Raw genomic sequence first — 12,703 nt, forward strand, 5'->3', positions numbered from 1 at the left:
GAATTGGGCCGTTCGCGTATCAGCTGCCTCGAATTTGGCATCTATGTCTGCTTGTGAGGAGGGGGAGGTGCTTTACGCTTCGTGCGCTTAGACTGCTCAGTGTCCATGCGTGGATCACCTACGGGGTCGGATGTGGGAGCGTGAGCCACCTGCTGCGGTTGCAATTTGTGGTTTGCCTGTGCTGATTCTAGGCTATGAATTTTAGCGTTTGCTTTGACCAATTGTAGCTGTAGTTCCTTGACCATGTCTGCCAGCTCCCTTACCTGTGAATCTGGTGGAGAAGCGGTGACTTGTGCAGGAGTCTTCCATCCAACTTGTTTGGCTGCTTTGATCTCCGGCCGGCCTTGAGAGCTGGCCCGAGAGCTGCGTGAGGCGGATGTGGAACGGCTGCGAGTGCTGCTGGAAGGGCTGTCGCTGCCAAGCGGGGGGAAGGAGTCGTCCCGCAGTAGGTTGTGGTCGCCGCGTTTGCGGTCTCGGGACCGGGACTGGCGTCCGGGGTTTGCCCAGTTGGAGCCGGTATCGGTGTCAGTGACCGATGGGGAAGACTCGGGCCGAGTGGAGGACGTGAACCGGTATTTGCAGCTTCTGCTGCCTGTAAGGTGGGCACCTTTGCAGACGATGCATGAGGCTTGGCACGTGGGCGGTTGGCCAGCTGGAGGAGGGTCATGGGCTGCGCCACAGCGTCGGCAGGTTGGTTGTCGCGGGTGGGGGCACACATCCGCCCTGTGGCCTAGCTTCCGGCAGTTGAAGCATGCCTCCGGACGGCTTTTGTAGGGGAACACCTCAAAAGTGAAGCCGAGGTACCTCACGTAGCGGGGTAGCTTGGTATTAGCGATAGTCACCACGAAATGTCGTGTGCGGCCCATGCGGCGTGCGGCGACTACGGGGAGATCGGGGTTTCGAGCTTGGAGCTCAGCGAGGATCTCAGCGTCGGTCTCGTGACTGTAGGCTCTATATATGATTCCTCGCACGGAGTCATCGGGGGATGGGGCGTACGTGGCTACCAGGATGGCGTTGGAGTCAATGGTTAAAGTTCGTATTTTAGCATACAGGAACGCCCGTTCTTTCTCCGGTGTGCTGATGGTGACAGTGTTGTTTGTGGGGTGGACGCGGACTTGGTCGGCGGTGATTGCAAGGCGGCCGTCGATCTTGGCGGCGTTGTAGATGGCCATCGCCAATTTGGCCGGGCCGACTGCGTTGAGGTCGACGGTGCCTTGCGGTCGGAAGACGATTTTGTAGTCCTCTGTAGGCAGGCGAGGAAGTGGTCGTCTTTTAGTTGGCGGTGGTGGACAGCCGCGGGATCATTGGTCTGACAGGCCAGTGGTGGCTGCGGGCGTTTGGGTGGTGGCCGGCGGCGTTGCCGGTGGTGGCGGGCGTCTGTAGCGGCGTTGCATTTCGAGTGCCGTCCAAGTGCCATCGGCCAGCTCCGCGGCGGTAACATCCGTGCCGGTGACTGTGTACTGCATCTTTAAATGCAGGGAAGCGCCGTCGAGGCGAAGCGGGCGTCGCCGCCGCAGGTGGGAGCAGAGCACGCACTAGGCGTGCTGAGCCGTTAGGCCTAGCTCCCGCGGTCGGGCGTGGCCGCAAATCGGCCGTAAAATTGAAGGCACTCGCCTGAAAGTGGTTAAAAGTCCCACAGGTGACGCCGGATCGGTGGCGGGCCGTCCTGTGAAAAATTGGTGGCTGTAAATAGCCGGAAACTGGTGAAATTGCCGGAAAATCGCAGACCGCATATAAGATGCGTCCGCTCGCTCCGAGCGCAGTCGGCGTTCCTCTTGTAGTGCGCAGAAAAATCTGATTGAAGACAGAGAATGATATGAGTACGCAGAGAGGAAGTAACAAGAAGCGCTGGGTTATAAAATCGGTGAAGACAATGGTAAGTGTGTTCTTTTTCGATGCTTACCATCGATGGCAAAATGGCCCAAAGATGCTCTTAGGGAGAAGTGTGTGATCTGTGGTTGTGCTTTTTTTTGTTTGGGAAGTACAAGACGACCGTGCAGCGTGAAGTGTGGGGCAAAATAATGTTGTATGGCCGTATGATCGTCTGCTGTGTGAACCGAAGTCATCGATAGCGCACGTCTATGCTCTGTTAACCCAAGTTGTACATTCCTCATTATTTCCCTATGTCATTCCCTGAGCGACACCGAAACAAAGAGACACAGGGAATTCGCATGATTAACAGTTAGCTTTTGGAATGGCGTCGGCTAAGGGGTCAGTCCGGGTGTCCCGCGCACAGTATCTTTTCATGCTGGAGTTCTTGGAGGAGCACCCCGCTCTGGCACAGCCGGCGTCACCCCTTACCGCAATTTACACGGCGGCTCGCAAGCGCGAGTTGTGGCGCTAGCTTGCAGACCGCCAAAACGAGATGGGCCCGGCTGTTAAGACTGTACCCCTCTGGCGCCACACTTGGCAGGTGTGGGCCAGCCGCTGCAAGAAGGAGGAGGCAGAATTTTTGGCCGTCGGAAGGTGAGCGTGTCAACATCGGTCTGTCGAATGGTCCTTGAATATGCCTCTCCACATCCTATCGCAGGGGCACTGGAGGCGGTAGGCTGCCGGGGATGTCAGGCCGGGTTTTGAAGCTGCGGTCGCCGGTGAGCGCGCAAGGCGTGCCGCCGCCTATGTTCACAACCTCCCAGGTATGTGATAAGCCGCGGTGGCGTTACAGACAGTTTCGTGTTTGCTGATAATGAAGGGTTCTTCTGTGAACCTCAGAGCCATGTACTGTGAGGAATGCTCCCACAGAATGAACTTCGAGACACTCGTGCATGAACGTGCGGAGCTGTGCCTCTTGCAATACCAGCCCCGCGTGTCTGTCGGAGAGGTGGCTGGAACGAGCGGCCTGCAGCAGGCAGACGCGCGCTCACCAGCTGGTAGGTGAATTTTTAACCATTTGATATGAATGCCTAAACTTCTGGCGGTAGCAAATGCAACCTCAAGTTACGTACCTTGTATTTTCTTGCCCTTTTACTAGTGCTGTTTTTTTTGTCTTGTTTTGTCTTGTGACTCAGTACTGAGTAACCGTGTACTTTACCCCAATACAATACACAGTGTGCTGAAACTGTCCACTAAGCAATGGAGTCTTGTGGAATGACTTTGGACAAACAGCTCCCCCCCCCCCCCCCAGATGGAGGAGCTGCTGGAGGTGACACTGGAGCAGGAGGAAGCGTCACCTGAGGAGGAGGAGCAGCAGCAGCAGCCTCGTGCCAGAGCCTGTGAGTTGGTGTTCCAATATTAGGCCCCAAATTATCCATTTTGCAAGCTGCTTGAAAATAATACCATTTGCAGGAGCACACTATCAGTGTCGTTTTACAATAGCCACACAAGTCTCTTTCGTATTCACCATTGGTACGCTGTGCAAGTTTTTTCCCCTAACAGAGGGCACTGTGATGCCTGTGATGCTTAGGCGAATGTGCACATTGAGTACAATGGGACACTGCTGCTTTGTCGTACCGCTGATTATGACAACTTTTATCCCCAGCATGCATGCCAACAGTCTGCTCAGACATTGCATCAAATAGTCAGCTTATTGCGCATCCTGCTGTATTATATAACAAGTGTATATTCAGTCACTTTTCCCGCTGACAGCTACGCAGCAGCAGCCAGCAACAGCAACGGGCCACCCCAAGCGGCGCAGCCTAACGCGGGCGGAGGAGGTGCGCCAGCTGCTGTATGAGACTAAGCGCACTGGGGACCTTCTCGAGGGCCAGACCAGGCAGCAAGGGCAGTATCAGGAGCGCCGCGTGGAGGTATGCAGACAGCAAGCGCTCAGTACATTTCGTAAAAGAGAAGCAGCTGCATGCAGCATATAGTAGCTACAGTCACTGTTCAAAACCTCTGCTTGACCTTTGTATGACCGCTTGTTGAGCGACATGCTCCCTATTTCAGTAGGGCATCCTTAATGTGAAATGAGCAGTCTGTGACCGTTAATGTGTAATTGGAGCTCCTTTTATGTGCAGCAACACCGTGAGACTATTGACTGCGGGCGCAGCCTCACCTCGGCAGTGCGGGAGCTGACGGCTGCTGTCGGTACCAGTGGAGCCGGGGTGGCAGCGGCACTGCAGGTGGCGCAGGCAGACACCTTGCGCCTGAACGAACAAGTTGTTTTGGCGGTTTCACTTATTTTGCTTTTGCTACGCAATCAAGTGCAGCCGCCACAGTAACTTGTTCGGTCATTTTTTTTTGTAAGGCGGTTTTTTTGTGTTTACATTTCTTTGTTTCCCTCATGCAAGACGCAGAGGCCATGTGTAGCACTTTTGTTTTTCCTCCTGCAAGACGCAGAGGCCATGTGTAGCACTTTTTTCCCCCTCCTGCAAGCCGCAGAGGCCATGTGTAGCACTTTTGTTTTTCTTCCTGCAAGCCGCAGAGGCCATGTGCAGCACTTTCTTTTCCTCCTACAAGACGCAGAGGTCATGTGTATCGATCTGCTTTATTCTTGCCGTTTGTAAGACACAGAGGCCATGGGCATGAATGAGATTTGTTTGCTTCCTGCATGATGTGCACGCTGTGTGTATTACACTTTATTTTTTCGTACTTTTTGAACTTCTCTATGGTACAGAAACGGTGCAATTGCATTAATTAGTGTGTGTGTTAATGCGAGAGGCCTACTAGTCCCATTACAAGAAAAGTTGGCGCCATGTGTGTGTACTCACCGACGGCACAGAAAATCCCAGTGATGGCAAGATAGATAAATTCGTCGACGACATCCAGTGGTCACATGACGCACACAGCAAGCCGAGCACTGTCCTTCCAGACAGTCATATACATGACATTTGTCTTATGTACCCCCCATGCTGGCTGACCGCAATGTGGCTCCAGTTTTTCCGGCTACATTTGTGCCCAAATTGTGATGAAACGTTGGTTGTACAGCGTTCCAGGGTGCCTTACGCACGAGCTTTGACATTGCATTCCCACACGTAAGCAGCCATAAGTGCCTGTGGCATTTTTTTTTCAAATTTTACCTTGTCGCCTTCTGCAAAATGCATAAGGTATGTGATATCTAGTTAGTGTTTCGTTCATATGTCAATTTTGCTAGTTTAGCATGTTAAGTTCGCATGTAAGCGACGCACGTGCTTGGAGGTGCATTGGAATAGAGGGCTAGGGATTAATTTTCATCACAGGGTTCTTTAACGTGTGTCGAGATTGCACAGCACGCGGACAACGTTTGTTTCACCTCCATCGAAACACGACCGCCATGGCTCGTAATTAACCTGCTCCAGTCAGTAGCCGAGCGCTCCAACCACTGAGGTGCCGCGACAGGGCTTCCCATGTAGTGTCCACTGTGTGCAGTCTGACGTGGTATACTTTTTGTAGTGTTCTTCACAGTGGTGGCACATTTTGCTGTTGAGTAATAACCTGTGCTCACCACCTGTTTACAGGAGGAATTCCGTGGCCTGAAATGGAAACAGCCGGAGATAAGAGTTCAGGGAAAATACCTAAGTAAGGGTCAAGTGGCGAGACATGGGAGAGGCCTCTGTCCAGCAATGGATGGAGTCAGGCGATGCATATGAATGAGAATTTTGTCATGTTACAATCATTCTGAGCACTGCAACTAGCAATATTCACGATCCAGTCAGTTATGCGCCATTCTTGGTGGGACTGCTAGTTTGCCATTGAGTGCTACTTCATTATACGTCATATTGATATTCCTGCATTTTGCGCCTGCTAAACGTTTCCTAGTCACCTCAGATCTATTGCACACTCTGTCTCGTGCAGTACTTACTGAGCATTCCACTACATGTGTACCATGGTTTAATACATGTGCTGAAGTGGGTTTCCTATATATATGTCCAAATGACACAGTAGCTGTGATAACATGCAGGCTGCTAGTTTTTCATCGCACTAGATGAGATATGTTATTTCTGTTCATGTTATAGCAAACACTGTGTTTCGCTGTTATCTGTTCAAATAGGAACACTTGTGTGCAATGTTGTTCCAGAAAATAAAAGGAGCATGTTGAAAGGGCCCCTAAAATGATTTCGATGGGCTTAATGTAGTCATACAGATCTGTAGAGGAGGTGTTTGTGGGTATCAAGAGTAATATTCGAAAGCTGCGGGTAGACCCTGTCTTTGAAAAATTTTTAAAAATCACTGCTTGCAGTAGCTTGCAACCCATTAGGGCAACACACCACTCTGCACATCCCCTACCCTTATGACGTTGGGCAGACGAGGCGCGCTTCAAAGCTGGCTGTTCTGCCCACTGACGTCATTGGGGCAGGGAACACACGAAGAGGTGTATCGCCCTAATGGGTTGCAAGCTTCTGCAAGCAGTGTTTTAAAAAAAATTAAATTACAGGGTTCGTGCACAGTTTTTGAATTTCACTCGGAATAGCCACAAAGAGCACATGTTAGATCTGTTCAACTAGAATACGCTTATCAAAATCACTGCAAGGTCCCTTGAATGCATGTCATTCAAAGAAGTTGGTTCAGTGGGACTTTCTCATTTCGATAAACATTTGGTGGCCCCTTTAACGCCACACTTTTTAATTCTCCACTTGAGCACAATGTCGCGAATCGGGTGGACGCGTCCCCGACTGGTGAAGGGGAACGCTTTCGCGGGCAGGTTCGAAGAAAGGAACAAAGAAATCAAACAAACCAAAACGAAGCTGTGTTTATATTCTAAAGGAAAGGGAGCCAATAGAAGAAGCGAAAACACTAAGGAGAACACACACTAGGCACGCGTAAAACACAACAGATAAAAAGGAGAGAGTTCACCAGCTACAAAGTGTCCCAGGTGGTGCGGGAATGCCTTGCAGGTAGCACAGACGCGGGTTGGCGAATTGCGATGCGTCGCTGGCGTAGCGTTCAGGGAGGCGGTGGTAGAGAGCCAGGAGATGAGGAACGGAGGTGGGCACGGGAGACGCTGACGAACTCCTGTCAGTCGCCCCCAAGAAATGGGCAGCTACAGTAGGAAAACTGTAGCCAGGTCCTGTCGACGGCGTTCTGCAAACACCGTAGGCTTGTGCAGCCTATCCCAGGAAACGTTGACTGCTGCCTCTTCCGACCTCGAAATGGATGCAGTAGGCCTGCGTCGTTGATTCAGGGAGGCCCACGGCAGCACAGACCCGAAGTCTGACGGCTGCCACCTCCACGCTTGAATGAGGCTTAATGCTCTTGCGTCGGTGATCCAAGGGAAGTCATTGGCAGCTCGAACCCAACGTCCGACAGCTGCCACTTCCACGCTTGAACCGGGACTCGATGGTCTTGAGTCGATGATTCAAGGGAAGCCACCGGCAGCTCGGACCCAACGTCCGACAGCTGCCACTTCCACGCTTGAACGACTAGACTTGTGGTGCGGTGTCTTCCTTTACACCTCAGTTTCCTGACACGTAGCCTTCCGCTCCTCGTGCCTGCCTCGCGCACACAACTCGCACGCGCACACGCGCAACGCGGGGCTGGCACGCACGGCGCTCCGATGTCCGACGCACCACTGTCCACACGCCGCGTTCCATAAATCCCTCGACAGTGTGGTGTGCAATCACACACAAACACACCCCACGGGACGCGGGTGACAAGATCAACGGCGTAGGAGGGTGTACGAAGACGGTTTTGACTTGCTGGACGAGCTGTTTCGTCCACATTTTCGACTCAGGAAGGAGGCTGCACTATGACTGTACGACAAGCTCACCGATGAACTGGGAGGTGTACTGGTGGGCACACTGTCAGTGGGTTGCAGCTGGTGTCCGTGCTTGGTTCTCTGCCACCGGGGGATTCCAGGCACACACACAGCCGCGTCGCACAGTTCCTCATACACAAATGTACGCTGACACGAGATGACGCTGCCAAGGCTAGCTGCGGCTAAGACTGTCAGTGGGCTGCAGCTGGTGTCCGTGCTTGCTTATCTGCCACCGGGGAATTCCAGGCACACACACAGCTGCGTCGCACAGTTCCTCACACACAAATGTACACTGACACGAGATGACGCTGCCAAGGCTAGCTGCGGCTAAGACTGTCAGTGGGCTGCAGCTGGTGTCCGTGCTTGCTTATCTGCCACCGGGGAATTCCAGGCACACACACAGCTGCGTCGCACAGTTCCTCACACACAAATGTACACTGACACGAGATGACGCTGCCAAGGCTAGCTGCGGCTAAGACTGTCAGTGGGCTGCAGCTGGTGTCCGTGCTTGCTTCTCTGCCACCGGGGAATTCCAGGCACACACACAGCTGCGTCGCACAGTTCCTCACACACAAATGTACACTGACACGAGATGACGCTGCCAAGGCTAGCTGCGGCTAAGACTGTCAGTGGGCTGCAGCTGGTGTCCGTGCTTGCTTCTCTGCCACCGGGGGATTCCAGGCACACACACAGCCGCGTCGCACAGTTCCTCACACACAAATGTACACTGACACGAGATGACGCTGCCAAGGCTAGCTGCGGCTAAGACTGTCAGTGGGCTGCAGCTGGTGTCCGTGCTTGCTTCTCTGCCACCGGGGGATTCCAGGCACACACACAGCCGCGTCGCAGTTCCTCATACACAAATGTACGCTGACACGAGATGACGCTGCCAAGGCTAGCTGCGGCTAAGACTGTCAGTGGGTTGCAGCTGGTGTCCGTGCTTGCTTCTCTGCCACCGGGGAATTCCAGGCACACACACAGCGGCGTCGCACAGTTCCTCACACACAAATGTACACTGACACGAGATGACGCTGCCAAGGCTAGCTGCGGCTAAGACTGTCAGTGGGTTGCAGCTGGTGTCCGTGCTTGCTTCTCTGCCACCGGGGAATTCCAGGCTCACACACAGCCGCATCGCGCAGTTCCTCACACACAAATGTACACTGACACGAGATGACGCTGCCAAGGCTAGCTGCGGCTAAGACTGTCAGTGGGTTGCAGCTGGTGTCCGTGCTTGCTTCTCTGCCACCGGGGAATTCCAGGCACACACACAGCCGCATCGCGCAGTTCCTCACACACAAATGTACACTGACACGAGATGACGCTGCCAACAGTAACAGTGGCTGGTGTGTTGCTTGAACACCTTGGCCGGCTACGCCGCGAGGAGCCTCACTGGTGGCGATGCTGGAGCTCCCGCCGCAGCCGACGGCGGACCGTGCGCAAGTACGCCAGCCTCTGAAGACGGGTTGCCCTGAAGAGGCTGACAACACTATCGCGCACGGCTCGCCCCCGCAGGTAAGTGAGGCGGCCTGCTGGGCCTTGTACGTGGCCTGCAGCCAGGGGTGGGCCGTTGTCGTCGGGGGCAGTGGCATCCTCGTCCTCGTCCGGCATGGGGTCATCCAGGCACAGGTTATGCAGCGCAGCACAGGCTCCAATGATGAAGGCCGCTCGCTCCGGCTCGTAATGGAGCGTCCGGTACCTCTGCAGGCACCGGAAGTGGCTCTTCAGCACGCCGATGGCGCGCTCGACGGTGGAACGCATGGAGCCGTGCGCTGCATTGAATAGCCCCTCTGGAGAGGCCGGACTGGGATGCCCTGGCACAGGTGTAAGCAGCCAGGGCTCCAGAGGGTACCCACTGTCCCCTGCAAACCAGAAATGACGTTCAGTTAAGCATGGCCTTTGTCGTTGTCATTCTCAACACCCTTGATACAACAGAACATTCATAGCAGGTAACCCACAGTCAAGCATTGCTGAACTTCACAGTCGTGGGAGTGCAGACAATGCATAATTTAGATGTTTAAGGGAGCACCGTTTTAAGAACAGCCTAACTTCTTCCTGATATAAATGACGACAGAAGTGTAATACCGTCGTCTGCCTGCTGCCTTGGCTTCGTAGGAAGCAAGTAAGCACTTGAACAAAACCTGTGTGTGTTGTATTTTACCGGCAACAATTAACATAACGATGACAATACACGCCAGCGTCTGTATCGTATTGCAACATGCTTTCGTAAGCGTAAACATGCCTGATTTTTCAAGCTTCCGCACATGCACATTAGCTCCATATATGTAACCGAGGTCAGAGGGCTTTCTTACTGCTTACCGAGAAGAAACTCCCCGTCTGCCAGCAGGCCTTGCTCCACCACCTCCCGGCGCAGCCACGAGTGGCGCCACGAAAATGCATCATGGTCCCACCCAGGGCAACGCGGGTCGACGGCAGTAATCCGCATTGTGGAGTCGCAGACCAGAGAGAAAACAGCAGCACAAGCTTAGTTGTGAACGCCCGCCGTCGAGGCCCGAGCTTGCAGCCAAACACATGCAGTAAAAAAAGGAGAACGAGGCGTACTCACTATCATCGTGTTTAAGGCGTAGTAGCCCTTGCGGCTCCAAAAGGCTGCCTTGTGGGCAGCATTGCCCCGCGGCGCCTTGATGGCGATGAGGGTGCCATCCACACACCCAACGACGCCGGGGATGCTGCCGTGGCGGAGGAAGCCCTCCTTCGCCGCCGCCTGCTCTTCAGGGTTGACCGGCAAATGCAACCAGCCCTCCCGCGACCCCACTTTCACTATAGCGGCCGCCACTCACCGCACGCACTTGCTAACTGTTGGCTGCGCGATGCCAACACTCGTCTCGCTGCCCACAGCGCCCTGAAACCCTCCGGTCGCGAAGAAGCGTAGCGCGCACAACACTTGCCGCTGTACAGACAGCGCGCTTACCAGCACCCCTCCCAGTTCGTCCTCCAATTGGTCGCACAGCCACCGTGCCGTCTGCTTCTTGAGTCGAAATTGTCGACGAAACAGCTCGTCCGGCAAGTCAAACGCATCTTCGAACACCCTCCTACGCCGTTGCTCGCGAGGCCACCCGCCGCTCAACGCATGGTAGACAGCCGCCATTTTGCGTCTGAAACGGTTTGAGATCGCCCGTCCCAGTCTCGAAAAATCGTCTCAATCGGCTCGCATAATTAGGTAAGCAACGTCAACACTTCTGGCACACTTATGACGTCGGCCGGTGACGCAAAAACCCAATACGGCCGCTGGTCACGACCGACCAATAGGAACGGGGCAAATGAGACACTTTTCGAGACACTTTCCGATTGAGACGATTTCGAGCGACTCGTAATAGCGCCCCAGGTCTCCTTCCCGATTTCGACGGTGCGGCACGAAAACAGCCGAAGCAATGTGCCGATCAGCAGGAGAATCGTTTCCACAGTCTGCCTTACGCTGAGTTTGGCAGAAACTCCTGCCACATTGTTTTCGCGTGTCCTTCTCTGGCTTTTCGTTCCTTCCTTCGGCGTTCGTGCACCGCTGCGGCACTTACTGGCTTATCCTCCAGCTTCCGACAGCTGTTTCCTTTGTTCCCGCATGTTTCTTGCGAAGAAAGCTTCTCTTGCGCGGAACGTTCCTGCGCTAGATTTTCCCGTTCCTTCTTGGGTTCCGTTCCTTTTATTACTTCCTTCCTTGCGCTAGCCCGCTCGCGCTTCCTTCGCCGCTTTTTCTCCTGTCGATCACTGCGACGCTCCGACGTGCGCGATTCGCATTTTTCTGCCTCGCGGCTACCGTCTGGGTCATTGGGAAATTTTGCCCCCTTGACGTTACCCAATATGAGGTCGTATATGGGGCGTTCCATGCAAAGTGCAGTCAGTTTTCCGCTGTAGTACGGAGTCTGCACCTGCACTCTAGCTTCCGGTAAGCGCTTAAATGAGCCGTCTACTAGCCGCAAAAGGATCTTCGTTCCAGTGAGATCCTTATCTCGCACCAAGCCTCGCTTTATGATGGCCGCGCTACTTCCTGTGTATCGCACCACTGAAATTTTTTGCTGCCCTACTTTCCCTTCCGAGACAGGCATCCTGTGCATTCCGGCTTCGGGCCGCGCGTTCACTACGGCGTTCACAACGGGAACCTTCTTGCCGTTCTTCAGCTCGACAAAGACGTTTTCGTCTTCTTCCTCCAGGTGATCATCTGAGGAGGCCCGCACGCACGATACCTGGGGAATGGACTTGCCCGGGTTGGAACAAGCCGCGGCTTTGTGCCCCTTCTGGCCGCACTTAAAACAAGCTGTCGGGCTACTATTGGTAGCGCTGTTGCGGCAGTTAGATGCGTAGTTGCCTGTCTTATTGCACAGGTAGCACTTCGGTGGAGGCTTTGGGCTCGATCGGGCATCGCGGCTGTCGGATTTCTGTGCGCTTTCCGAATTTGCATTCTTAATTTTGGTCAGATTGGTTCCTTTTTGGGCTTCAAGAAATTGGTCGGCAAGTTCTAGCATTTCGGAGAGGGTCTTGGCCCTTCTCTCCTTGAGGTACAGCGACAAGTTCGGGGGACAGCTGCTCAGGAATTGTTCCTTGATGAGCAGCTCGCGGAGCGCACTGTACTCCTGGGCGATTTCCGACAGGGGCCACGGCACTGCTCACGAAATGCCTCGCCACTCACCGTTCCTGCTGTTCCAGGTGCTGGTGCTCACCGGCTATCACCTGCCTGTTTCATCGACTTGCCGACCGGTTCCGCAATCTTGCGGCGCTAGCTGGTTTCTGGACGGCTGCGGCTGTTCATCCGATCATCTGTGCGCACCCCTGCCGATTTTGGACACTTTCTACGGTCGGGCCTGGCAACATGCTACATTATCAGCTGACGAGGACACCTACATAAAGCACTCGGATTTCACCGCCCCCTTGGGCCACGGCACTGCTCACGAAATGCCTCACCACTCACCGTTCCTGCTGTTCCAGGTGCTGGTGCTCACCGGCTATCACCTGCCTGTTTCATCGACTTGCCGACCGGTTCCGCAATCTTGCGGCGCTAGCTGGTTTCTGGACGGCTGCGGCTGTTCATCCGATCATCTGTGCGCACCCCTGCCGATTTTGGACACTTTCTACGGTCGGGCC

General features: G+C 54.2%; 1 protein-coding gene and 1 pseudogene across 1 annotated transcript; one reads left to right on the top strand and one right to left on the bottom strand.

The window, feature by feature from the left end:
* The first annotated feature begins 2,125 nt into the window (after nt 1–2,125).
* Nucleotides 2,126–4,160, top strand: LOC149345363 (uncharacterized; annotated as a pseudogene).
* Nucleotides 4,161–8,998: 4,838 nt separating this feature from the next.
* LOC149345364 (uncharacterized) lies at nt 8,999–10,032 on the bottom strand. The gene is made up of 2 exons (XM_089546600.1): nt 9,929–10,032; nt 8,999–9,471 (listed from the first exon to the last, which is right to left on the bottom strand). The coding sequence occupies exon 2, from the start codon at nt 9,368–9,370 to the stop codon at nt 8,999–9,001; it is 372 nt and encodes a 123-aa protein (XP_089402726.1). The 5' UTR covers nt 9,371–9,471; nt 9,929–10,032.
* Between the last annotated feature and the right edge of the window lie 2,671 nt (nt 10,033–12,703).

Source organism: Amblyomma mixtum, chromosome 5, assembly GCF_055824585.1.
Source record: "Amblyomma mixtum isolate Tamu chromosome 5, ASM5582458v1, whole genome shotgun sequence".
Lineage (NCBI taxonomy): Eukaryota > Metazoa > Arthropoda > Arachnida > Ixodida > Ixodidae > Amblyomma > Amblyomma mixtum.